At 46.5% G+C, this 27,853-nt stretch overlaps 1 protein-coding gene across 1 annotated transcript in view; it reads right to left on the bottom strand.

Annotated features, from left to right (window-relative positions):
- Positions 1-27,853, bottom strand: part of LOC119453937 (uncharacterized) — a 104,416-nt gene that overhangs the window by 62,936 nt on the left and 13,627 nt on the right. The window contains exons 3-4 of the mRNA XM_037715972.2: positions 4,470-4,650; positions 248-1,126 (exon numbers count right to left, since the gene is read on the bottom strand). Of these exons, the coding sequence (XP_037571900.2) occupies positions 248-1,126; positions 4,470-4,650 (1,060 nt within the window). The remainder of the gene's footprint in view (positions 1-247; positions 1,127-4,469; positions 4,651-27,853) is intronic.

The raw sequence follows: 27,853 nt of genomic DNA on the forward strand, positions 1-27,853 counted from the left end.
TAGATGTTTTGATTACGATTCGCTGTCTTGAACGTCGTTTCTAATAGTTGCATGTATTTTTGTGTCCCAATATGTAAATCTCAAGAATGGCACCACTGCATGAAGTTCGCATTAAGTTTTCACGACGCTCGTATTATTTACCTTTTTCGCCTAACACTATATTTTTGGCTATCGCTTGCTTTCACTTTAGCCTTTGTCAGAAATTGCGGAGATTTATAACTGGGAATGAAAATCTCAATTTCCATACCTTCCAACTAATCGAAGCTCCGTAGGATCGATGAATCGCACCGACACATCCATTTCGACGCGAGAGTCAAGCAGCTGCTGGAAAGGGACGCTGATGAGTCGCACAGTCGCGTCTGGTCCCGAGGAGATGACTTCCGGAAGCTGACCAGATCCACAGAACTGAAGTAGCACCAGAGCATCGCGTTCACTTTCGGGAGCACCGTCTGATATCTGCACCACGTCTCCGGCACACTCCGTCGTCAGGGCTAGGATACCGCCAGCATTGGCTAGACCACTGTGAATGCTAATTTTGTACTCGTTCTTCTGGTGGAACACAATCTGTGCAACTTTTCCTGGAGGCGAGTATGTCTGGTGGACGTGGTAAGTGCAGGTGACGTTCCTCAAGTAGAAGCCCGGATAATTTGGTGAACGAACTCGACAGTTTCGTTCGTGGCAGTTCGTCAGCACGCGGTCGCAGTAGCTTCCGAGTACTTTATCTCCGTAGTATACACCGTCACGGCGGGATTCGGCACTCTTCAGGAAGCGATAAGTCAGGAACACTCCTGCTGTCGCCATATTGATGGTAGACGTGACGGGAAAGGTTACAGTCAGACTGACGTTTCGACGCGAGCTGTAAAAGGCGGCACTTCGACCTACGAGGCTCCCACAAAACCCACCGAACTCTGGTGGGTTGATGTTAACATGCGGGGCTTGAGGAGAAGATCCTCGGTCGGGCGAAGCTAGCCGTGCAATGGTGTTGTGGTGACTACGGTGGTGAGGGTGCTCCTTCGTGAGCAGCAGGGCCTGCAGACTGTACGGCTGCATCGTCACCGCCAGCGCGTTCATCTCGAGCTCTTCGGAGACTTGCATGTGGCCTTGCAGGCAGCTCGGAGTGGAGTTGCTGCGTGGAGAAATAAAAAAATAGGTGGCTTGCGTAAAATGTTACAGTCAATCAGCAAACGAATCGATCAATCAATGTTGTTTAACAAGCCTAGCAACAGTCCCACAATCTTAGTGCTGGCGTATGAATTAGTTAAGACCGAAACAGAAGGAAAGAAAAAGTACGGAATTTAAGTGAAAAACCCAAACAAAAGATAATGAATAAAAATAACAAATTATGAAAAGAAGAGTTTACATTCAACAAAAGGAGAGGTAATTACAAAAGAAAGATGACAAAAACAGTTGAACAATGTGTAAAACTGCGAAAAGATTAGTAATACCATTGGTAATAGTAATATTCAGTCAATCAATCAATAAATTAAATGTTTATTTAAGTGTCCAGCCACAACTACGAGCCTTCTTACTAGTGCACTTCAAAAGTAATTAATACATGGCACAAAACGTGGTAGATAAAAAGTCGCAGTTTCACCTGAAAGGCGAGGGATCGATTGCGATAGAAAATTAGCAGAGAGCCATACGAACTACGGATTGTACTTTTATCGGCTGTATCAACTTGTAAACATTCTCTTGCTAACCAAGTTAACAAGCATGGTGTCAGCGCAGACAGCAAATATGAACACATGACACTCGATGACTGCGGACACTCGCTGTCAAAACGCTGGCGCGGGGAAGCGCGGCAGCAGCAGCGAGCGAAGTGACCTTCGGGTTGTCTCTCGCTTCAACGCAAACTGAGCGACGACACAGCACGCTCGAAGCTACGAGCCATCGACGCACCTAGACTCTTCCCCCAACGCATATCGCTGGCAAGTACGGCCACGTGACCGCGCGCAGCCACCCCATAAGCAGTTGCAGCCGGAGTAGAATGCAGTTGCAGCCGGTAGAAAGACGAGCACGCTGCCCTGAAGCCACGGTTGCTACGCGGTTCTGGCTTTCTAAAGGTGCGCCTATTGCGTGCCTGATTGCATACTTCACGTGGTCACAGAGACGCGCTCATGCCACTGCTCGCGCGTTCGTCGGCGTCTTCCACAGCTGGCTCTGATGACGCGCATCATGTCAGCGTTCCCACACTGCCCCTCCCTCAGCGAAGGCGCTGACGGCACTGGCCCACTGCCAGTCGGTACGTTGGTTTCGGTCAGTTATGTCGTGCACTCCGATGGAGAAACCTTTGACGGAGATGGCATAAAAAAAATTAAGCAAGTGTTACAAGTTTGCAAAACGTGAAGGCGAAAGCCTGTTTGAACACTTGGCAAACAGTTGCCACACTTCTTCGTAAACGTACCTTAATCGTGACAGAAAGTGTGCCAAGTGTGCAATCAGGCTTTCGCCTTCATGTTTTACAAACGTGTACCACTCGCTTAATTTTTACATGTTTTTTGGAGTCAAGACAAAGTACAGGATGGATGTGTGGAAGCTATGTGCGTCCCTATTGAAATAGAGCAGCGGGTTGCCTCACCGAGCTCTTTTTTCAAATATTGCCTAATGTCTTACCTACCTTTTTCTAAACACAGATAAAAATAACAGCACACAGAATGTCATGCAACAACACGGCGCTAATGCTGCCTGGTATAGTTCTGCGGCACGGGAAATCGCACATGGTCAATAACCTTCGAAAAATGTATAATGCCATGGACCACCTTATAGAGGAACGTATAATAATAGCCTTAACAGCTGGACAAATAAAGTTTATTCCTATCCTATAATAATAACCAATCGATCACTCAATCAATCAATTATTTACCGCGCCCAGCAACAACCTTAAGGTCTGAGTGTTGGCGCACACATACATTAGTAAACAAACAAACAACAACAAAAGCTACAGAAGAACATAAGTAAAAAAATTCGTCGGCCCTTCCACTCCGCGAAGATGGTTAACCAGAGAAGCTGAAACGTGCGGCCCCGGTGTTTATCACTGGGTTAATCCCGAGGGTCCTATAAAGTATTTCTCCATTATGAGGTTACACACACGTTCGGCTGCGAGGGAGAGAACGAAGTCACTGACGGTATGCGCGCAGTCCGCCGTTGTCGCTTGCGTTCGGTGTCTCCAGTTTGCTCGGCCGCGTGTTAGCATCATTCGCCCACCCATTGCCACTTGTGATTCTTCGAAATTAAATTGCTTCAAAATTAAATCTGTCCGTTACGTAAGACAATGAATGGCTCATACCACCTTAAACGCGGCCTCCTCATTACGACAACAGAAGAGAAGTGAAATTCTACACTGGAATGAGCAGCAACACAGCCAGCTGTGGAAGCAGACGATGACGACGAACGCAGGAGAAGTGACACGAGCGCAACCCGAGGGGCGCCAACGAACCAGCTGCAAGAGAAGGCGATGACGCTCGAGCCTATGCTGATTAACATAATTTTCTTTACACAGGCGATTTCGCCTAGACATATAAAGCTTCGCTTTTAAAGCCAAGAGAACGCATACCTCGCACTGCAACGCGTTTAGTGTGTGCAGAAAAACTCTAACGCACTAACAAAAAGCGCATCGAAATCAATTATCTCACGGACATTACAGAACCGTACGGAATATAGGGGAAAAAATAAATAAATGCTTGCTGTTTTGCGTATGGAAGTCATGACTTCGGCATCAAGAAGAGGTAATTAAGGCGAAAGCTTTATATGTCTCATCGTTTAGTCAACTTTCAACGTCCTTGACCGAAAACTGTTGTCGAAGTGAAATCGTACACGATGCCGGGTCAACTAACTTAGTACACCGACCCGGCATCGTGTACACCGACCCGGCAGCCTTTTCCTCCTGCCTGAAGGTGCGCTTAGGTCGAGCCATATCTCGGTAGAACGGAGAAATGCCCGGGCGCCGCCGCGCGAAAGTTTCATTAGCGCGGTCAGATGAATCTGCTGAACACATGCTCGGCGCAGCTATGACGTCAATGTCCAGGCTCCTTTCGCGAGCATAGCGCGCGGCGCGCACTATGATATAATGATAATATATACATTCACTAAAGCAATATTCACTACAGCAGGCCCACCATAGTCACAGCTTCGGTGGCTTCCATCTTCACGTAGTGGAAGGGCTCTGAATATGGTCGTTATTCTTGAAACGTTTACTGTAATGCCCAAAAACAGCTGTGAAGCTAAGCAGCGCTCGAGAGTGGGCTAATTAATATTTCGTAAAAAACGGAGGCTCCGTTACGACAGGGCTGTTTGTATCCGTCCTCTCAACGTTACTGTTTTCTCTTTTGTGCTGCAAGTGCTCTGAAACCTTTCAAGTGGTGCACATAAACAAACAATACACAATCTACAGAAAATACACACATAGTTAAAAGAATGCGAGCTGCGAGAATGAACAGGAAAAACAATCACGCAGCGCTGAATGTTCTCACCTGGCACGGTGGTAGAAGCCTACTTGGAAGGACAGGAAGGAAATCTCCACCAGGTCTCCCATCTCCCCACCGGCGGCGATGAACTCCATCCGACACACGAAGGACAGGTGACGTTGAAAGGGTTCGCTCATGCGCAGTGCATACTTGGCGCCATGCTGGCCGTAGTAGGTGCGGTTGCAGTCTGCGGGTAAAAATAAAAATGCTGTAACAAGCATGGAAGACGCAGTGCACATCATCACATACAGACATATGTGTTTTATTTAGCTGCATCATTTTTTTTAAATAGCATGTGGCAGATAGGCTGCCATTGCTTGCTATGCTCAAAATGTCCAACTGAATAATTACCCTGGTTACACTAATTACCATTTTAGTTATTACATTAGGGCACATATTTATTGTAAGATTTATAGCTAGTTAGTTCTGAAGGCATATTCACTTGAAACCAATTATGAGGATGGCACCAATTACGAGATATCCGGCGTGGAACTCGCGGTAAAAAGGACACGTTGTTCCGCTTACTTTTATTAGAAAACACTGTTTTCTGCATTAATGCACAAAGTATCTGGACCGCCAATGCGATTCGGCGGACACGTTGAAAATAATGATCTCGCAACTTGTGTAGTCCTGAGAATATGTTCTAAGCCTTGCACTTTGCGAATTCACCAGCAACAATTGTGAAATTGAAATATGTGCCATAACGCAATTAACTAAATATTACTGTGTAATTATGGTTTATTGCGATAGCAATTATATGGACACTTCTAGCGGATTTCTGCCGTCGGCGTCAGCCATCATCGTCACCGTGAGATTCCGTATAAAGTCCAAGGGCGATAAAATCGTCGCCGCGCGCCGTATGTGCGAGTGAAAGCGCGCGTGGGACGCGTGCTATCAGGGAGAGCAAACTCACGGCGGAAAGCAAACGCGACTTCCGTCGCGCGAAAGGCCGTGGGGGTATGAAAAGGAGGCAGAGGGGGGGCGACGCTGTGCTGCGGCACCAAATGCGTATTTTGCACTCGGTCGGGAAACTGGCGACTCAGCCTCGCACGCGAAAGGAGGAAAGCGGAAAGGCAGCGCGGGAGGCAGGGGGGGGGGGGGCAGCTTCTACTCTGCCAACAACGGCGCTTGTACTTTGCCCGGCTGCCGCGGTCGCCCGCACCGTATCTTGAAAGCGATCTCCACACGGCTCTGACCTTTGTATGCGCTGTGCATTCGCCGCTCAGTTTCCGTTGAAGCGACAGACCGCACGAACATTCGCTCGCTGCAAACGCGCATAGCCGATATTCTAGTTGACATTAAACGGAATAAATGGAGCTGGGCAGGCCATGTAATGCGTAGGATGGATAACCGGTGGACCATTAGGGTAACACAATGGATACCAAGAGAAGGGAAGCGCAGTCAAGGTCGGCAGAAAACCAGATGGGATGATGAAGTTAGGAAATTTGCAGGCGCAAGTTGGAATACGCTAGCGCAAGACGGGGGTAATTGGAGATCGCAGGGAGAGGCCTTCGTCCTGCAGTGGACATAAATATAGGCTGATGATGATGATTATGATGATGATGATGATGATGGCGCCACCATACTGGCGGAGTCTCGGCAGCTCGAGCAGCTCAGGATCCTGTTGATTGCGCGCCTCGTCTGAATCGCATCTCGTCGTCTGCGCCTGCGCACGCTGCGTTTGCAGGCGCCTTAAGGCTGTTGCATATGCTACGACTGGAGCGAAAATAATCTGTGCGATCGCATGCGTCGCAATGCGATTTTTGAGGGCTCAATTCACATGATCGCGATTTCAACAATGCGACTAATGCAACGCCCAGGTTTGCTTGCTGCCAAACTTTGTAGCATAACTTGTGTAATTTTTCAAATGTAATGGAAACATCTGTGCGTTACAAAATTATTGACCAGTCTTTAATAGCAGAAAATAATACGCGTGTTTTGTGTTTTAAAAACGCTTCAAAATTTAATTTATTTTGAAGTGCGCAACAGCGGTTTATGAAGTTTAATACGAGGCGACATGGCGGATGTAAACAGCTGTTCGCAGCTGGTCGTTCAGCGCAGTGTGCTGTCTCGTGTGTCTTTTATGCCCGTGTCGTTCTTCCTGTGATACAACGAATTACAAGAGGACCTATCAACAAGCCCCTATAGCTGTTGTCATCGCATATGCAGTATTCGGAATTCGGCTGCAGCGAAGTCGTCATGTCAACGCAGAGACCCTCGCGCTACCCGTGCTTAACGTCAGCTTCTGAAAAACGGATGTGTGTGTATTGCTCGTGATTGCTCATAAGCGGTTCCTGCTCCTAGCAATATTCTTGCACCAAACTTAGCACCAAGCACCAACCCAAAAGCTCACGTCTGCCCCTGAAGGAAGCCGCAAATGATCTGTGTGTAATTACCAACGTGCTATGGAATTTGTGTTGTGAACGTTTATCTTAGCGCCAGCCTGGCTCGTCGGTCGCGGCGCGTGTGCTGTAATTATTCATACAAGTGCTCCCTGAATATTTCGAAAGGTGTAAAAGCCGACACCACATTTTTTTAGGAGCTGCAGTCACTTGTGTACGTAGTATCATATCATTCTGGCAGACATGGGTGTCGTCTACTTTCTCGTCCTGTTTTTCGCGCTGTTAGTGTGCTGTGAATCAAGAAGCTTAAGTTAATATGCTGCAGTACGTAGCGCAGCCCCATGGCTAACATCAAATACCTTGTTAGGAGAACGTTTGTTTGTTTAATAACAAAATAGAACGCTAAAATTTGGCATTCATGGTGCAAAGTGTAAAGTAGGAAGCTATCGAAACTACCCGCTAATAGCATGCGTGTGTTTTTACCTGCTTCAGCACATTATCTTAAACGTGAGGCTGAAAACCCCCGATGGATGGATGGTAATAACTTTATTTAGTTGCCCCCCAGTTTTCACGACCCGGGCTCAGGACTCCCACGACGGGACGCCGAGACCTTGTCTCAGCGCCGCCTGCTCGTATGTCAGAACAGACTACATATCTTTTGAGGGAAAGTGAGGGGCACTGACAATATATCTAAGCTTTTGTATGAGCTTTCACCTTGAACAAGAATGGAATAAAAATATTTACTTTTACAAGCCTCAGAATCGAAACATTCTCGAATTTTTTAGGAGACCACACGGAGTTTTTAAGATATAGACAATAAAAAGCGTGCCTATGTTCAAGTACACACTGAACACACTTGAGTGGTTGAGTGGCCAGCTGCGAAAGCAAAAGCGTCCATAGCTGCGACCTCGAGGTAACTACTAGGTTCCACGTGTGTTTCTCCTATAGCCCATGTACCTGGCAAGGGCTATAGTAATGCGTGGTCCCATAGCAGCATTGGCCGGTACGTTTTCTTTCTTTTTTTTGCAATAGGTGCGGGCCAACTGATTCCGTCTGTTTCTGTATTTAGCATTTGTGTGCATCTTATGTGCATGTGTTTCTATCATGTTCTGATTGTTGTACTTGCAGTGATGCAAGCATCTTTTTTAATATATTCCACCACAGTCATTTATTCAACTTTGTGTTGAAATGTACAAAATGTTGTCCGTATTTGTACAGTTGTCCTTATTTCATCTGATGCAACAGATACTCATATGCAATGTTTGCTTATGCACCACACAGGTGACATAATGTAATGTGTACATAGCTTGGTGAACTCACTCAAACATCGCCTCACTAAGACTTCGAACTAACCACGAGTCTTAGTTCGTGTGAGCCTGGCTGAGTAGAATTTTTGTGAATACGAGTAGGAGCAATCTCGGTTGAGTAAACTTTTGGTGAATATTGTCACGTGGTAGTCAGGGCAGGCTCAGCTGAGTAGAAGTTTGATCAATATGAGTCAGAGCAAACTCAGCAGAGTAGAATTTTGGTGAATATGAGTCAGAGCAAGCTCGGCTAAGTAAACTTTAATGAGCATGGGTCAGAGCACGCTTAGCTGAGTATAATTTTGATGAATATGAGTCAGAGAAAGCTCGGATAAGCAGAATTTTGGTGAATATGACTCGGAGTAAGCTCGGCTGAGTAGGATGTGTTTATACGAGTTTATGCAGTAATACGTGTAATTGTGGACTAATTAGCAAAATTACCTCCTCCTTGATGGGCAAGGCCTACGCCTCGTGATGAGTCTGCACACTTCATGAGCTGTGGACATGCAAGAACCACCCACACTTGAAAAGATGCTATCATTCACAGGAAGGAATGCAACCGGCTGACTTGATCTGCTTTTGTTTAATGTGTTATCTACTGCTTATAAAAATAAGGTGTTTGCGTTCTTTTCGCATTGTTGCATGTGCTTTACAGGAAGTAGAGACAGGGAAGCAAGGAAAGGCATGGATGTTTATGGCGAAGTAGTTTCTTAGAATACTGCGATATGTTACGAACGGCAAAAACAAAAGAAATTCGATGCACTGAAATAAGCGAAATATGCAATTACCTTTTAATGTGAGGGTTAATACAGGTGCAGTAAGGATACAAAGTCTGCAACACAATAACGGTTTATTGGTTTTTGTGCAGGAGAGAAATGAGACATCAGAAAAATAAGAAAAAGCCTGTTTAAATAATGCTTCAAAAACAAATTGACAATGCTGTTTATTGCCAGTCAAAGCGTTAAATATGCTGCTGTAGAACATTCATTACGATATATAGTTTGCACGTTCGCTTTGCGAGCTTGATAAGCAGTCGCGTCTCGTAGCAGAAGTAACAGAACCTTGAAATGAGATTATTCATTGGGGAAAATGCGCATGAAAGCCCAAACCAACCGACTGCAACTAAATGGTTCCGCGTATAGCGTGACCGTATAGCGTGTATAGCGTATAGCGTGACCGTAGCATTTCTCCCTAGTTGCATATTCTTTAAATTGTTCCGTTCGTAAAAGCATACCACGCTACAACTGGGGCGTTTTCGTATATCGTGAGTAGTTTCGACAACCAGAAAATTGGGACGACATCCGAAGGCCATGCCTTTCCGTGAGGGACACCTCGTAGTATATACCAACTCGCAGCGCTTGTGAATAAAGGAAAAGCACGCAAAAGTACGTACTATCAGCACCCAAAGCCAACGTAAAAAAGGGTCGCGTGATTAGCAACGTAGCGTGTCAACAAACACATAGAAATCACAGAACCGAATCTGACCTACGAGTTTTTATCTGCACTGTTCGCGTGTCGGTGCTGATGGAACGCACCGATTGCGCAATCCACGGCTCCACTCAATTAGTTGCACTGTTCGAGACCTGTTGAGCCAACATTTATAGACAAAAAAGTGTAGTTTACTAGCACTATTTAAACAAAGTATCCATAAACGTTGTGTTGAGTGACCGAGGCAATTTTCCAAAACAGACCGCGAAATAGCTTACGGCGATATTTCGAAAGAAAATCGCAGCGATCACTGCGACTGCTGCGACGTTTCGACGCTGCGACCAACCGCTTGGTCGCAGCCGAAAATCGCACAGTCGGCACTGCGACTGCGATTTTCGTCGAATGCGACGGAAATCGCACTTCCGGTACGATGAAAATCGCGTCGTGTAAAACGGCCTTTGCCTAGATGGCGCCACCATACTGGCGGAGGCCCGGGTTGTCTGCCCTGTGCGCTTTCCTTGGTCGCATTTATAAGCATTTTCCCGCTATCCGATAGCAAGCGCTTGCATGGCTCAGTGGTAGAGTATCTGGCTCCCACGCAGGGTTCGATCCCTGCGGAAATCGGGCACTTTTTTCGCATTTCCGGTGATAGCGGTTACGGCGGCGGACACCATCGGCGGCGGAACCATCGCGAACCGAAACTGCTTTTGGATTGAGCCCATAACAGTTTACGCTGTAAAAGACAAGTCAACTTGTCGAAACGTGGGCTCCTGCTTTCACCTTGTTCTCGTGTTGCTCATCGTTCATAATAGTAAATAATTCAGCCGCCATATAATTGAAAACAAAACAAGTAGTACACCCTACGGACTCGTGAATAAATTACTCACGTAGAATAAAATTTATATGTGCAGATAAACCGGTCATCAGCAGCATAAATTTGTTTATCACAGTTTATTAGTAAATCTGTAAAGCAGGTTCGCCAGTATCTTATGACGAAGGGCGAAAATTCCTTATTTGAGGCAATTATTTTTAAAGCGAAAAAAAAAAGAAAACAGCGATAAATAACACGTGGGACCCGAGAGAGACAGACACACGCAGTCGCCTTAAAACATGAACCAACTACCCCTCTAATTCACGCTTCTATACTTGAGGTCATTAGCACTGAACAAAAAATTCATCAAGATAATTTTTAATACAATCAGGCAACACTCGATTTCGATCAGGAAGGGACATTCTACAACGGATCCCATCCATGTCAACAATAATGCAATTGAGACATCTGCGGAATACAATCAATCTCTCTATATGGCTTTCATAGAATATGAGGAGGCATTTGATTCAGTACAGATATGAGCAGTCATGGATGAGATGAGCAATCAAGGAGAACAGAAGGCATACGTGAATGTCATCGAGCATCGATGTTTAATTGAAGGGGAGAAGCTGCAAATTAACAACAGCCTAGCAGCAGCGAAGAGCCCGAACTCTATTGCAAATCACAGCATGGGTCGTCGTTGTCGTCTCCGAGCTGCTATCGGAAACACGGGGCGCGTCTGCCTCATTACATTCGAAAATATCTACAAAGATTCCAAAGCTACTGTGGTTCTGCGCAAGAAAACTACAGAATTATCTATCCAGCAGGAGGCCAGGCAAGGAAATATAATCTCTCCTATGTTATTCAGTGTATGTTTAGAAGAAGTATTCAAACTATTCAACTGGGAAGCTGTAGGAGTAAGGATCAACGGCGAAAAGCTCAACAACCTTCGATTCCTAGATGACAATGGCCTTCTTAGCAACACAGGATATTAATCGCAACAAATGATTGAGGTCCTCAACCGAGAAAGTGGAAGAGTGGGCTTGAAAATTGGTATGCAGAAGACAAAGGTAATGCTCGATAGCCTGGCAAAGTCACAAGAATTCATGATCGCCAGTCAGCCTCTAGAGCCTGTTGTTCTAGGTGAATTACTCACAGGTGACCGTGATCGCGGGAGGGAAATTTACAGAAGAATAAAAATGAGTTGGATTGCACATGGCAGGCATTACCAAATCCTGACAGGGAGCTTACCGCTGTCGTTGAAAAGAAAAGTGGGCATCATTGCGATTAGAAGTGGTAGCATATGGGAAGAAACTTGGGTGTCAACAAAGCACCTTGAGGAGAATAAAGGACCGTGAGAAGAGTGATGAAAGGAAAAATGTTAGGCGTAACGTTAAGAGACAGGAAGAGAGTGGTGTGGCTCAGAGGGCAAACGGCGCTAGCCGATATTCTAGTTGACATTAAGAGAAAGAAACGGAGCTCGGCAAGTAATGGTAATGTCCTGCCAAATAACATATCATCCTGTATACGTATATTTGCTGACGACATCATTGTTTACCGTTCCATAAAAAGTGCTGATGATCACCAATCCCTCCAAAGTGACCTGGATCGCATTAACAACTGGTGTAAAACATGGCTAATGACTCTTAACATTTCAAAATGTAAAATTATCTCATTTACCCGTAAATCAGTTCGTTCGCTCTTTCATTACAACATCCCTAACAACACATTGGCTAGAACCACATGGTATAAATATCTAGGCGTTCACCTCACAGAAAATCTTTCCTGGGGCGACCATATAAATACCATTTCTGCTAATGCTTCTGGATCATTGGGGTATCTTCGTCGCAACCTACTATCCACTACTCCTCACGTACGTAAACAGGCCTACCAAACATTTCTCCGACCCCAGTTAGAGTACGCATCATCCATTTGGTCACCTCACCAAAACTATTTAACACAGAAGTTCGAAGCTATTCAGAACAAGGCTTGTCGTTTTATCACGCGGAATTATAACAACTCGTCCAGTGTAACGCAGCTAAAGCTCGACCTTTCACTCCATCCATTAACATTACGTCGTGACATTGCGCTTTTGTCTCTCTTTCATAAATATGTCACTGGCACTCGATCACCGCTAGCACAATTACAACGTTCCTCTCACTTATCGCACCGATTACACAATGACTTCAGCTACACCCGTTTTTACGGCACCACTAATGCTTTTAACTACTCGTCACTCCCGCGTGCCATACGACTGTGGAATGATCTTCGAAACAGTATCGCCCTTCAGCGTAATCACGATAAATTTCGCGAGCTTCTCATCAACCATTTCACTGATAATGCTTAGCTGGTCCATTTGCTCCCATGTTTCATGCATCCCCCCCCCCCTTTTTTTTTCAGTGATACTGTTGCATTAGGTTCTGGTTGTTATCCCAGTTAGTACCGGTAAACTGCGTAGTCTTTCACTGTGCTTCATTCGATCTGTCCAACACGCTGTTGAGTTTCTTTTGTGTTTAAAACTTGCCTATTCATGTGACATACATGTCACTAGTTTTTTACTTGGACATTTTTTTGCTGTTGTTGTTCATTTTGTTCTGCTTGTTCTTACTGGCTTTGATGTTAACCCAATTTGTTCTTACTTTGTTCTTACTTTGTGTCGCCCCCCCCCCCCCCTTACACAATGCCTCTGCGAGGCCTGTAAGGTACTTATAAATAAATAAATAAATAAATAAATAAATAAATAAATAAATAAATAAATAAATAAATAAATAAATAAATAAAGAATGCGTAATGGATGTAATGCGTAACGGATGTAATGGGTAGTATGGATAACCGGTGGACCATTAGGGTTACCGAATGAATTCCAAGAGAAGGGAAGCGCAGTCGAGGTCGGCAGAAAACCAGATGGGATGATGAAGTTAGGAAATTTGCAGGCGCAAATTGGAATACGCTAGCGCAAGACAGGGATAATTGGAGATGGCTGGGAGAGGACTTCATTCTGCAGTTGACTTAAGGTCAGGCTGGTGATAGCGATAAGAATAATGGTAATGTATGGGCGTCTTTCTGTGGGTTCGTCTTAGCGATATTTCGAGAGAACAACTTTACAAACCTAACTGTCCCGACATGTAGTAGGTTGCCGCCTTGCATTGTTTCTGACCTCTTGAATTAAAAATTCAGCGGATTTTCGCGACATTGCAGAATGCCACCCCCCCCCCCCCCCCCCCCCTAATTCCAGAGAAGCTGCTTCTTTTGCATAGTTGCATTGGAAATTTCGGTTGAGTGTATATAAAACATACGCTTTCAAGCGCGTTGCCTGCATATGACTCACACGTTTGAAACCTTCCTGCAAGTAGCGATTTCTACCAGTTCTTCACAATTTTCTTACAAGGAATCTACTTCATTGATGTGAATTAATACATGTTCGATTCATGTGACTTGACATACAGATTTCTTATAGAATTTCCCCCGTTCCGCTCAGTTCGCCCTTTCCGCTCAATTTAACCTCTGTGGTATGTATAGTTCTCTCAGAGCCGAGGTTTGAATTTTGCACCGTTCGTAAAACATAGTTATAACGATCCGGATCGATGCCATACGTAAGTTACTCTTAATGCCGTAATTTGCACATGCAGTATGAAGTTCCCCTAGGCATTTATTTATTTATTTATTTATTTATTTATTTATTTATTTATTTATTTATTTATTTATTTATTTATTTATTTATTTATTTATTTAATACTGGCAATTGCCTTTTGGCAGCCAAGGGAGGAGTGATACGGCGTTTTGAAGAAGTACAAAATTAATCCAAGTCGTCAGTGCACCAAAAGAATGTAATAATAAAGTAGCTAGCAGACTAATAGGTAACCAACGGAACAAGACTGCAGGTGCATTAGGCCCTTCACCAAACCAACAAAAAGGAAAAAATAGTACGAACATAATACAGAGGCCATTGCAAGTGGCGAAAGTATAAGCAAACTGCTACAGAGAACGAGTCACGGCCGATAAAAAGGATTCTTCAGACGTCACCTGCACCACATCACGTGGGAGAGCCATTCCGATATTTTTCTAGAAACACGGATACCAATAGGCGTTTGTTCTCGTTTGGGGCGTTATAAATGTCCTATCATGTTTGCCTCGAGTCTGTCATGCTGCATTGCACTGCATGTAAAAAAAAAATGTCACAGTTTCGCCCGACAGGCAAAGCATTGAGTGCAATAGCAATTTATTATCGAGCTATACGAAGTCTGGCTAGTCGTTTTATGAGCTGCGTGAACTGCTGTAAACATTGGCTTGCTAACTAATTTAGCAAGCACGTTGTCACGCACACACAGGCAAACACGAACTCATCACCCTCGGTGATCGCGGACACTCGCTGTCAGAACGCTGGCGTGATGAAGAGAGGCAGCAGCGGCAAGCGAATTGCCGTTCGGACTCTCGCTTCAACGCGAACTAGGCGCCCGACAACACAGGGCACACGTAGCCATCACCAGTAACCCGCGGGCTATACTTGCAACCCGTTGCAGATTGCTTCAAATCTAGGACGTGTGTGGCAGCCACCGCAGCTGGAGTAGAAGAGGAGATGCGTAACCTGCCCCGCCCCCCCCCTCGCCTCCTCCTTGCGCACGTGACAAGACGGCACGCACCCTCCCCTCCTTGCTCCCTTGAGAGACTGAGAAGACGCTGCTGCATCACGCCACAATACTTCTCGGCTCAGCCTCGCAAGGTATTACTAGTGCCCACAGCAGACCTAAAACACTTGCACTTCATACAGAACATCACGGCGACGTCCACGGCGGAAATTCACCTGGACTGTCCATATAGATGCTACCGCAATAAAATAATTTTGGCCTAAACCGAAAATTAAAGAACCAAAACCATGCCTAAAGCAAAAATAAAATTAAATTTACATGCCAAAACCACGTTCTGATTATAGGCATGCCGTAGTGGGGCACTCGGGAACAATTTGGACCACCTGGGCTTCTTTAACGTGCATCATGAAAGTCAAGTTTTGGTCTGTTGTTGCATATATTAAAAAGAATTTCGGTCCTCTCAAGTTTGCGACTTGATTCGTGCCTAAGGTGGCAGTCTATATTGAGTACGCAAGTTAGTTGCAGACCCATTTCTACTGTAGGCCTGGTATAGAAATCACATTATTTATTTTGCACCGTTTCAATGCTGCTAGTGCCACTTTTTCATACAGGTACGAAACAGCGTCGGCCAAGTTCTGATTATAAGAGATGTGTGGCCAACCGATTGTGTTTTTTCGTCGTGGCATGCTTCAGTCAGTTCCTTACTAGCAATAGCTACTTTGATACAAGCGGTGCCATATGGTCTACGCGTGCACTCCAACGAGAATTTTATGTATTGTATACAACTATAGTCGGGTGAACTTAAGAAGACAGGAGAGGCCCCACCCAGATGGCCGACGCACAGCAGCCGATTGCCAACGCCTAAATAAATAGGAAGTTCCGCTGGCGGGACTCGGCCCAGCTCGAAGCGTGTGCTGCCGTGTTCTCGGTCGGCGGGGTCACCGGCCGTCCGGCACATTACATCAGGCTGGAGTGCGCGCCCATTGGTGGAGGCTCGTGTGCATCTGCCTTTGAGGGTCGTTTGCATCCCCTATATCACTTCGTGTCCGCTTTATAACCGGTGTTTGTGTCGTCCCTGTGGCGTCCAACAGTACGTAGCGCAAGAAAAACGAATACACACCAACTATAGCCAAATTCATCGCTCTTTAAATTTATTCCTGTGATAGGAAATGCGAATCCGCAAGGTGCCTTCAACAAAGTGAGTACTCTGTCCTGTCGCTTAGTTTTTTCTAGTTTCTTTTTTTCGCGCGTGTATATGTGCTGTAAGAGTTTCAACAAAACGCAATGATCTGCAGAGAAACGGCTATATACAGGATACTCGAAATTCAAGTTATTTAAAAAGAGAAAGGCAAATGAGCCAGAATCGATATCACGATGACTGCTGACAGTAATGCGAATAACATTCGAGCAATGTAGCGACATACCTTATTCTTCTTGTTCTTTCTGGGGCTGTACGTGCCAAAATCAGTTCTTATTATGAGGCACGTACGCGGTCCGGAATAATTTTAATTTTGACACCATATCCCCGAAGTCAAGTGTCATTTGTTATGGACAATGTGAGATGTTTTGCTTCGGCTATGTGCCACCTACTCTGATATCGTCCCACTTTGCTATCGCACTGGCTTGCCAAGATCGCCTACGAGCATGACGACAGGAAGATGACTGTTTGACGCCGACGCAGGGACGAATATAGAATGAAGTCGATGGTGCGAGAGAGACGGTGTAACTAAAATGGCATTGCGACAACTAGATGTCGATTCGTAAGTGACGACGTTGGTATAATGACAGCTTGACGACAGGAAGATGACGAGTTTGTGACGGCAATGGCGTGTCGACGACGATGTGATGACATCCGGGTAACAGAGTGGAATGACGAAGATGGTACGACCCCGATGGCATGACCAAGGTATGACGACAGTTGCATAACAAATTTAGAGTGACGATCACGACGCCATGACAACGGCGGCGTGACAACAAACTCACGACGACTGCCCGACACATGATGAAAAATTAAATTACATTATGGGGTTTTACGTGCCAAAACCCCGATCTGATTATGATGCACGCCGTAGTGGGGGACTCCGGAAATTTGGACCACTTGGGGTTCTTTAACGTGCACTTAAATCTAAGTACACGGGTATTTTCGCATTTCGCCCACCCCGACACATGATTGTGTGATGATGACGGCATAACCAAGGTCGGCTGGTGAATTAGAATGGCGACGATGCAACGACCACGACGGCACCGCTACCACAAATACATTACGAGCAGAAAGCGGCGCTAAACGACAGGACGAAGAGAAGGACAAAGTCCACAGCGCTAACAACCGAGTGTTTTTATTCGTTCAGTCAGCATATACTCTACCGCTATTGCAAAGAACCGAAAAACCGAAATGCAGCACGCTTTTGTGTTCTTTGCGATAGTGGTAGAGTATACATATCTGCTGACTGAAAGAATAAAAACACTCGGTTATTAGCGCTGTGTCCTTCTCTTCGTCCTGTCGTTTAGCGCTGCTTTCTGCTCGTAATCATGTACCAACCAGCCCAAATGCGTCATCATCATCATCAGCCTATATTTATGTCCACTGCAGGACAAAGACCTCTCCCTGCGATTTCCAATTACCTCTGTCTTGCGCTAGAAATGCAAAAAATGGCCGTGTGCTTGCGTTGTGGTGCACGTTAAAGAACCCCAGGTGGTCAAAATTAATCCGGAGCACTCCACAATGGCGCGCCTCATAATCAGAACTGGTTTTGGCACGTAAAACCTGAGAAAGAAGAAGAAATGATTCCAACGTGTGCCTGCAAATTTTCTAAATTCATCCCCCCACCTAGTTTTCTGCCGTCCTCGACTGCGCTTCCCTTCTATTGGTATCCATTCTGAAGCTCTAATGGTCCAAATGCGTACCTTTCCACAAATACATGCTAAGATTTCCTAGCCATTTGAGAACTTGGTTCACTGGGTCAGCGACAAAAGGCGTGACGATAACGACACGATGAAAGTCACATGACGGTAACAAATGACCACGACGGCCTGACGACGATCGTATGACGACAATTGCATGATGACTGTATGACAACGATGGCGTTGCGACAACGGCGTGAGAGTCGAATGACAAAGTTGCAATGACGATGATGCAACGACCACCACGGCACCATGGCCAAGACTATACCATACCTTGTGGACCAAGCTAGTAGTAGACAACTTAGGCTAATGGTTTGGCGTAAGAGGCTAGATAGATAGATAGATAGATAGATAGATAGATAGATAGATAGATAGATAGATAGATAGATAGATAGATAGATAGATAGATAGATAGATAGATAGATAGATAGATAGATAGGCGGTCCCCGGGAAGTCTGTGAGGAACCCTAATATTAAAACACACCAAAAGGCCAGGAAGAAGTCGGAGCCGGCACGCCGAAACGCAGTGGAAGAGATTTTCACGTAAGAGATGCATAACTAACGTGGCAGCAGGAAACGCCAACAAACAACGAACGATGTTAGTGCTGTAGGGGAGGGTGCCGCAGCGTTAGGCACAACTTACAAGGGCCCGGAGGAGAAACAGGGCTAACTTGTTTTCGTTAGTGATTTGAGCACTCGCGAAGTTAAGCCAGTCATAACAGGTAGAAAGTAGTTGCAACCGAGCGCATCCACATTAGCGCGCTCTCCATGAAAACGGTCAGGTATAGCGAAGGCCAAGAAACACGTTTGCGACAAATTGCAGGAACAGACCTTTGTGGCGCCAATGGGGAGAGTAATTGATGTGGTGCAGAGAAGGTGGCAAGGGATCGCGAAGCAGAGCGACAGAGAGTTAGTGAGCTCAGGGTAGTTTGAGAGAACTGCAGATCGTGGTTTGCATACTGCCAGAATTGAAAAAGACTGGTTGTCTACTACATGCCAGACGGGATAAAGTTTAGCAAGCGTGTAGCTGCATCGGTTGGACGACGATTCGCAGGACGGTCGGTAGTGTTGTTATGCAGGCACAATGCACTCAAGAGGATATATTAAGTAATGAATAGAGTCTGTTGCTGGGAGAGTTGTTCACCTGTTAGCGCGACGTGGAAGCAAAGACTTAGTGGGGGGAGTGGCAAGAAACAGAGATGGCGCTAAGTCTTTGTTACCACGTCTCGCTAACATGTACCCCCCCCCTAAGTAATGAATGCAGCGGCAGACGACGAAGCTGCCCAATTCAAACACAAACAGTCAGGAAACGCTGCACTTAGTATACTGTACACACAATATAACTTCTGTGATAAGCCAGATTAAAGGCTGGAAATTCAAACTGAGGGAACTGACGTAGTTATCGCCGTGTATACCTTGATTTGGCCTCTGCCAAATTTCGAGCAGACGCCCGTTATTGGCAATTTTTATGGAAAGCGTGCGAAAGGATGACAGCGTCGAGCAAATGCGGAGGCGAAGGCATGTTCATTCGGTGAGCTGTGAAGTGGCCAAAAGTAAGAATCATTTATGAAATAATGGCAATTTTCGGGAAAAAAAGTCATGGCTCAAGGTAGCCTACTTATTTATGGACAGGTAGTGGTAGCAAAAGAGAAAACTTCATTGCGAATATTAGAAGTTATTTTAATGAGTTCATAAAATTCAGCGGTGTAGTATTAGAAGGACATATCAATCTGCAAACAGAGAGAGAGAGAAACGTGGTGGGAAATGCAGGGAGGCTAACCCGAAAAGATTCTGGTTTGCTACCCTGCACTGCGGAAGGGGGAAGGGGAGATGGAAGGTGGAAAGAATAGGGAAGATAAAAACTAGTCACAAAAATACAAGACATAAAAAAAATAGAGGAGGTTGGAAACGTCTGTGAGAACTATAGTCTGTCAGAAAGTCCACTCGAGCGCAAAAACTTCAAGAGTGCCTTGACTGACTTGTTGTGTGACGACTGTATAGGCCGGCGTTACAGAGGATCTAGACGGATATACTGATTACAAAAGGCGAGAGGACGCCCTGTCTTTTTGTTGGTGTGTTGCATCTTTATCGTTGTACGAAACTGATTGCAACAGTTCTCTAGAGCTAGATCTGTGTGGGTAGCAGAACCTTGTAGTATTTAACATGTAGAATAAATGTCATGATCAGGTAACGTGTATATGCTGAAACAGGCAGTCATGTATCAACTACGCCTCAAGTTCCGTTTATAGTTCGACGTTATCGGTGCGCGGGCGAGCGTCGTTTGCGGTCACGCTACGTCGGTTGCGCTGCGCCAGCCGAAATGCCATCCCCTCGATACTTCAACGCGCGCGCCGTCGGCAGCTATCTTCAAGGCATGCGCAGAACGGTCTCCAACCCGCGCGCCAATACGAACAGCTGTCTGCTATGTCGGCGAAGCGGCGTAGGCACCTTTATTTCTTCGCGCGCAATGTATTATGGGTTGGCGCGACCAACGCGCGAATGGGTCAGGAGCCATTTTGGCGCCGGGCCCGTCGGGGCGCGTGGGAAGCCGCCGCTTACGTTGGCTGCGCCGGTGCGCCCGACTATAGACGGGGTCGTTTTCGCCAACGTGACGTAGTGTGCGCGCGTTACGTCGGACTATAAACGGCCCTTTAGTTTCAGAAATGCTATTCAAACTAGACCAAATGACGTTGAATTAACACTGAAATATGGCTTGGGAAAACACGACCAACTGGTATTCGAGATGAGAGAACTAATCCATACCTTGACTGAAAAAGGACACCAGTTGACATTTCAGTGACTTTCAAGTACCTGCGGCGCCATAGGAAACGAACACGCCGATAACGCTGCTCGGTCGGCTCTTCAAGGCGACGAAGGGGAACCAATACCATTATCAAGGACAGATGCCATTCGAAAACTTCGAATGCTTACCCGTGATATCACGTTCTCCCTGTGGAAAGCAGGAAGTTTTCAAAGCAACCGGCTACACAACTTAGACTCCTCTCTACGCCCTTGCATCCCAGCTGGACTCTGCCGTCGAGAAGCTACCCTACTTTTCCGAATATGGCTAGGAGTGGCCTTTACTAAGTCTTTTGCATTCAGAATCGGATGGGCCGACGACGCCTCGTGTGATGACTGTGGTAGCGAGGAGACTCTTCAGCACCTTCTCTGTGACGGTCCTCGCTACAAGTGACAGAGACGATCGCTCGTACACGCGATAACGCGTTTCGACCAAAAACCTCTAACAGAGGAACTTATTTTAGAATGCCGACATCACAAGCCATCGCAGTGGAGGGCGACGAGGGCACTGTTGCAGTTTTTAAGGGCAACAGACTCGGACAAGCGGCTGTAGCCTGAGCAGATGTTTATAGAGCTGCAAGTGCACTGTGCACTGCCACCTGTGACCGATTGTGATTGTGTATCTGTGCTCCTTTGTTTCTCTATCTCTACTTTCCTGTCACTTTACCTCCCCCTCCCCTTTCTCCCCAGCGCAGGGTAGCAAACCAGATCTTCCCATCTGGTTAACCTCCCTGCCTTTCCCCTTTCTACCGTCTCTCTCTTATTGATGCCACTTGTTCATTGTATAACGTTTGCTTCTTTTCTGCTGTCGTTTCTTTATTGCGATAGCAATTATATGGACACTGAAAGCGGATTTCTGCCATCGCCGTCGCCATGAGGTTCCGTATAACGTCAATAGGCCGTTTCACATGGCGCGATTGGGGCGAAAAAAATCGTTCAGTCGAGCACGTCGCAGAACGATTTTCGCTCGCAGCTTTCACGTGTGTCTTTGACCGCGCGATTTCCGTCGCGACGCCCAAGGTTACCCTCTGCTCACAAAGTATCCATGCCTGCATCGTTAAATAAAAACAACATGGAAACTAGTCAAATATTACAATTTCATATAATTTTTTTTGAAAATACAATAGTACACAATTTTTCAGCCTTTAAACGCGTTGAGACTTAGCGATCGCTTAGTCCACAGTTGCGGCGAGAGAAAATGCTGCACAAACCGCATTAGCGTGCGGCGTGGTGGGGTGGTTTTGGTTTGTACACTCTGGTTGTGTTGTTGCGGTATGATGGAAGCCACAACTCTTCTCCTGGAGGAGTATTTGCTTCTCCAAAAGGAGAAACTTCTATTAAGTGTGCAGGTGCCTGGCACAATTTGCAGCAATGAAGACGTTGACGACGGCGACGATCATGAGGAGTACGTGCCGTATGTTGAAGGCGGAGTCAGCTCCCGACCTGGATAGCATGCAGCTTCTCCTTTTAAATGAATTGTGCGAGGTGAAGAAAACAAAAATTGGTGATGAAGCTCCTGAGCTACAGGCGCTGGTGGGTACGCTCTGTTAAAACATCATTGAAACGGGTGCGCGACACTTCTCCGCTGTGCTTCCAACACGCGGTAAAACAGGAAAGCGCCTATTTCGACGGCGCTTGCAGTTACGTCACATTGCTCCGCCCGCATCGCGCCGATCGCTGCGACTCAGTGACGGAAATTCCAACGTGTTGGAATCCCGTCGCGGAGAGCCCGTGACGTCGCGGCAGTCGCTGAGCGACGGAATTTGCTGTGTCGCTGAGTGAAAATCGCGCAATGTGAAACGGCCGAATGGCGATGAAAGCGTCGCGGCGCGCCGTATGCTGTATGTGAGAGTGAAACCGCGCGAGGGACGCGTGCTTTGACGCGGAACGAACGCACGGCGGAGAGCAAACGCGCGTTCGGCGCTGTGCTCCTTGAAGGGCTGCAGAATTAAGCATCTCTTTTCCTCCTATACAATCACCATATATATAGAGCAAACGCGACTTCTCCCGTCGCGCGATAGGCCGTGGGGGGGGGGGGGGGGGGACTGGAGGCAGGGAGCGGAGGCACCGTTTAGCTGCGGCACCAACTGCGTAATTATATAAAAACGTTGTGAGGCGAGAAGGTGGTAAAGACTTCCGCCGCTGCTCGAGAAGTGTCCCTTCCAATTTTCCTAATTTCTATCCCACATTCCCCGCCCCTCAGATGCTGAGCCGTGCTCCCTATAAGGGCTGCAGAAGCATGCATCTTTTCTGTTTTCCTCAACCTCTACTACTACTACTGCTCTCGTCGAAAACCGCCGAGCCGCCGCCAGAGGCACCGGCCACAGTCACCAACGCTGCGCGCGTTCGGTGCGAACGCGGGCAAAAAGCCGACGGCGTCGACAACAGTTCTGCGCGTTGCTGGTGCTGCTGCATGTCCAATTTTATACAGCCGATAAAACTTTTGTCCTTATTTCGTATAGCTCTCTACTAATTTGCTATCGCAATTGATGCTTCGCCTTTCGGGTGAAACTGCGACATCTGGTTTTTTCATTTAAATTTACAACAGTTGTGTCCTTCAAGTACTTTCTTTTTGTCTAATAGGTTGTTCCCGTTGGTAACAGTACTACATTCGTGTACATTTGCCCGCATTGAGCATTTCTCGCGCTATGCACCATCTACTCACTTTGTTATATGAGTAACCCCCCTCACGCACTGTCTCAAACTTTTAAACCTGTTCGATGAATGTACAAGTATATAAAATAAAAATTACCAAACCTGTAGACTAGATGAAAACGTTGACATTTTCGACAATTGCAACGCGCTTCTGTGAGTTAGGTTATTAGTGATAAATTCGGTAAAAACTAGAACCTAATCTCATTTCGAACAAACGAAATAACAGATAAGCCGAATTAATAGTATTTACCTAAGACAACAATACCTGAAAAAAAAGGAAACGTACCTAATATGATGCCAGGAAAAGCTTAAATTACCAAAAAAAGTGGTCGCAGTTTCACCTGAAAGGCGAAGCATCAATTGCGATAGCAAATTTGTAGAGAGCTATACGGAGTAATGATAGTAGCTTTATCAGATGTATAAACTTGGACATGCAGGAGCACCGGCAACACGCAGAACTAATGTCGACGCCGTCGGCGTTTTGCCCGCGTTCGCACAAAATGCGTGCGGCGTTGCTGACTGTTGCCGGAGCCTCTGATATAAATAGGCACTTGGTGCCGCAGCTAAAAGTCACCTCCCTTCCCTCCCCCTCCCCCCCCCCCAACCGCCTTTCGCGCTTCGGAAGAATGCGCGTTTGCTCTACATATACGGTGGTTGTAAAGGAGGAAAGAGACGCTTAATTCTACAGCCCTTAAGGGAGCACGGCGCAGAACTATAGTGCCTAGAATATACATTCTAGGCACTATAGCAGAACGCACGTTTGTTCTCCGCCATGCGTTCACTCCCCCTGAAAGCGCGCGTCCCTCGCGCCCTTTCACTCGCACATACAGCGTTCGGGGTGCGGCGACAATTTCATCGCCTTTGACGTCATATGGAACCTCACGGCGACGGCGACGCCGACGGCAGAAATCTGCTTTGGAGTGTCCATATAATTGCTATCGCAATAATACAGTGCTGCGTCAATAGAGCAAGGCACAACTTCGAGCTAGAGAATAAAACAGAGACAATTCCGTTGAGTGGCTTGAACGACAAATCAATAGAATCTGTAAAAGCAAACGCTGTAAAGATAAGACGAGGTCATACCGACCAAGTACAGAAAGGTTGGTGGGATTTAAATAACAATGCAAGCAACCAAATTACAGCTGCTAAAGTGACTGAAGAAAAAAGTGGTCGCAGTTTTACCTGAAAGGCGAAGCATTAATTGCGATAGCAAATTTGTAGAGAGCTATACGGAGTAAATGATAGTAGCTTTATCAGCTGTATAAACTTGGACATGCAGCAGCACCGGCAACACGCAGAACTAATGTCGACGCCGTCGGCGTTTTGCCCGCGTTCGCACAAAATGCGTGCGGCGTTGCTGACTGGTGCCGGAGCCTCTGATATAAATAGGCACTTGGTGCCGCAGCTAAAGGTCACCTCCCTTCCCTCCCCTCCCCCCCCCCCCCCACCGCATTTAGCGCGTAGGAAGAAGGCGCGTGTGCTCTACATATATGGTGATTGTAATGGAGGAAAGAGACGCCTACTTCTGCAGCCCTTAAAGAGGCACAGCGCAGAACGCGAGTTTGTTTTCCGCCGTGGGTTCACTCCCCGTGAAAGAGCGCGTCCCTCGCGCCCTTTCACTCGCACATACGGCGTTTGGCGGCGCGCGGCGACGATTTCATCTCCATTGACGTCATACGGAACCTCACGGCAACGGCGACGGCGACGGCGACACCGACGCAGAAATCTGCTTTGCAGTGTCCATATAATTGCTATCGCAATAAAATGATGTTGCTACGGGACAAATTTCCGTAAATATGAAGTGTGCAGCCTTGAAAGGATGGAAATTTGGTCAAGTTAGTAGAAATATTTTAAGTGAAGCCCAAAAACAAGGAGAGACAGAGGGCACCACATATCCACTAACTTCAACAAGTAATTGATTTGAAATAGGGCGCGAGTAAAGGCGAAGATCATTTTGATGTTCTAGGCAATTTTTAAACATCGTTCGTGATTGATAGTATAATTATAGTCCTTGAGCTAGATTTTTCAATGAGGTAGAGCTTCACTATCACGAAAAATGGAAACACATAGTCAGCTAATAGGCAGAATTACTAATTAGCTTCTTATCAATTACTTTACGTCACATATTGCAATTTACAAATTGTAGCCGCTGAATTTGCAATACCTATGCACTTGCAATGAATTTCTAGGATGAAACCAGTTTCGAGATAATGTTACCCAAAGCGCGGGGCTAAATACATTGGCGCCCCAGTTTATTTTATGCTTCAATGCAAAGAAAAGAGAATTTTCTTGAAAAGGTGTGTGGAACAACAGTGCATTTTTACGGCGAGTTTGGTGGGGCATATCTCCAAACGGGCATCATTCTAGAAATCATTCCTTGTGGATACACCTTGCAAGCTCAACGGCTACAATTAGTAAATTGAAGTAAGTGCCATAAGGTCAAAGAAGTTAACTAGTAACTCGTGTTAATAAGTGGAACAAGTCTTCCGATTTCTCGAGCATGTAAGGTCCGCCTCTCTGAATAATTGAGCATAAGGACTAGAATTATGCTATCTGCAACACACAATTTTTAACAGCGAAGCTGGTTAAACTAGAGTTTGGTCGCTCGGTCGTGCACAGAAAAATGCCGCAGTTTCACCCGAAAGGCGAAGCATCAATTGCGACAGCAAATTAGTAGAGAGCTATACGGAGTAAGGAGGGTAGTTTTATCAGCTGTATAAACTCGGACATGCAGCAGCACCAGCAATGCGCAGAACTGGTGTCGACGCCGTCGGCGTTTTGCCCGCGTTCGCACCGAACGCGCGCGGCACTGGTGACTGTTGCCGGTTCCTCTGGGGGCGGCTCGGAGGTTTTCGATGAGATCAGAACGGGACACTCGCCGAGCAGCGTCGGAAGTCTTTACCACCTTCTCGCCTCGCATCGTTTTTATATAAATACGCATTTGGTGCCGCAGCTAAACGTCGCCTCCCCTCATGTTCCCCCACGGCCTATCGAGCGAATGAAGAAGTCGCATTTGCTCTCCGCCGTGCGTTCGCTCCCCTTCTCAGGCTAAAACCTGAGAAGTGCACTTTGCCCGCGAGGAAATTGGGTACTCAGGACACGTACTTACCGGTAACAGTACAATCCCTGATCCACATAAAATAGCCGCCATCGAGAAATTTCCGACACCGAAAAACAAAAAGGAGGTACAGAACTTCCTTGGTATCTGTAACTATTACCGGTGCTGGATCCATTAAGAACCTTGCACAAATTTCCGGGCCACTAACAACGTTTACTAAGCAAATTTAGACTTTTTTAATGGGATGTGGCATGCGAAGAGGCTATGCGAATGCTCAAAGCAAAATTAACCACGGCACCGGTGCTTCGTCAGTTCGAACCGGGCAAAGCAATCGAAATTCACACAGACGCCTGCGAGTACGGAATTGGCGCGGTGCTCGTTCAAAAGGAGGGCTCCCTGGAACGCGTCGTTGCCTACGCCAGTCGCCACCTAAACAAAGCTGAAAGCAAGTACAGCACGAAAGAGAAGGAGTGTCTCGCCGTCCTGTATACCTGCAGACACTTTCGCCCTTACATCTTCGGGTGCCACTTCACCGTAGTGACCAACCATGCTACTCTAGCTTGGATGATGAGAGTCAAGAATCCGAATGTACGGCTCATTCATCATCATCAGCCTATATTTATGTCCACTGCAGGACGAAGGCCTCTCCCTGCGATCTCCAATTACCCCCGTCTTGCGCTAGCGTATTCCAACTTGCGCCTGCGAATTTCCTAACCTCATCATCCCACCTGATTTTCTGCCGTCCTCGACTGCGCTTTCCTTCTCTTGGTATCCATTCTGTGACCCTAATGGTCCACCGGTTATCCATCCTATGCATTACATGGCCTGCCCAGCTCCATTTCTTCCGCTTAATGTCAACTAGAATATCGTCTACCCCCGTTTGTTCTCTGATCCACATTGCTCTCTTCCTGTCTCTTAACGTTACTCCTAAGATTACGGCTCATTAGATGGTCGTTACTGCTGCAGGAGTATGACATGACAATCAGTCACCACCCAGGGTTGAAGAAGGGGAACGCGGACACGCTTTCCCGACTGCCCAACGATCCTCCGCCGACTAGAGGAGAAAACCTACTACCGCTACTCCAGCTGGATTATGTGGAGGTCGTTGGAAACCAGAAAGATGTAACTTGGATCAGGCAGATAAACAGCATTTGGAGAATCCTGAGAAACCCGTCACGAGAAGGCTGAAAAGATCAGCGCGTTGTTTCCGGCTCATTGATGGAGTTCTGTACCGAAGAGCTAAGGACTTCGACGAAGACCGCTCGGCGCTTGTTCTCCCGAAAAGCTTGAGGGCCGAGGTTCTAAGACATTGTCATGACGACATTACGGCAGGTCACCTCGTAGTCCGGCGAACTTGGGAGAAGGTGCTGAGCCGTTACTTCTGGCCGAAAATATGTAGCGACCTGCCCAGTCTGCCAGACGAGAAAACCCCCACCCGGCAAACCCATCGGTTTTCTACAACCTATACCTCCAGTTGGGCGGCCACTTGAGCAAAGGGGGATGGAT

This window comes from Dermacentor silvarum, chromosome 5 (genome assembly GCF_013339745.2).
Source record: "Dermacentor silvarum isolate Dsil-2018 chromosome 5, BIME_Dsil_1.4, whole genome shotgun sequence".
Taxonomy (NCBI): domain Eukaryota; kingdom Metazoa; phylum Arthropoda; class Arachnida; order Ixodida; family Ixodidae; genus Dermacentor; species Dermacentor silvarum.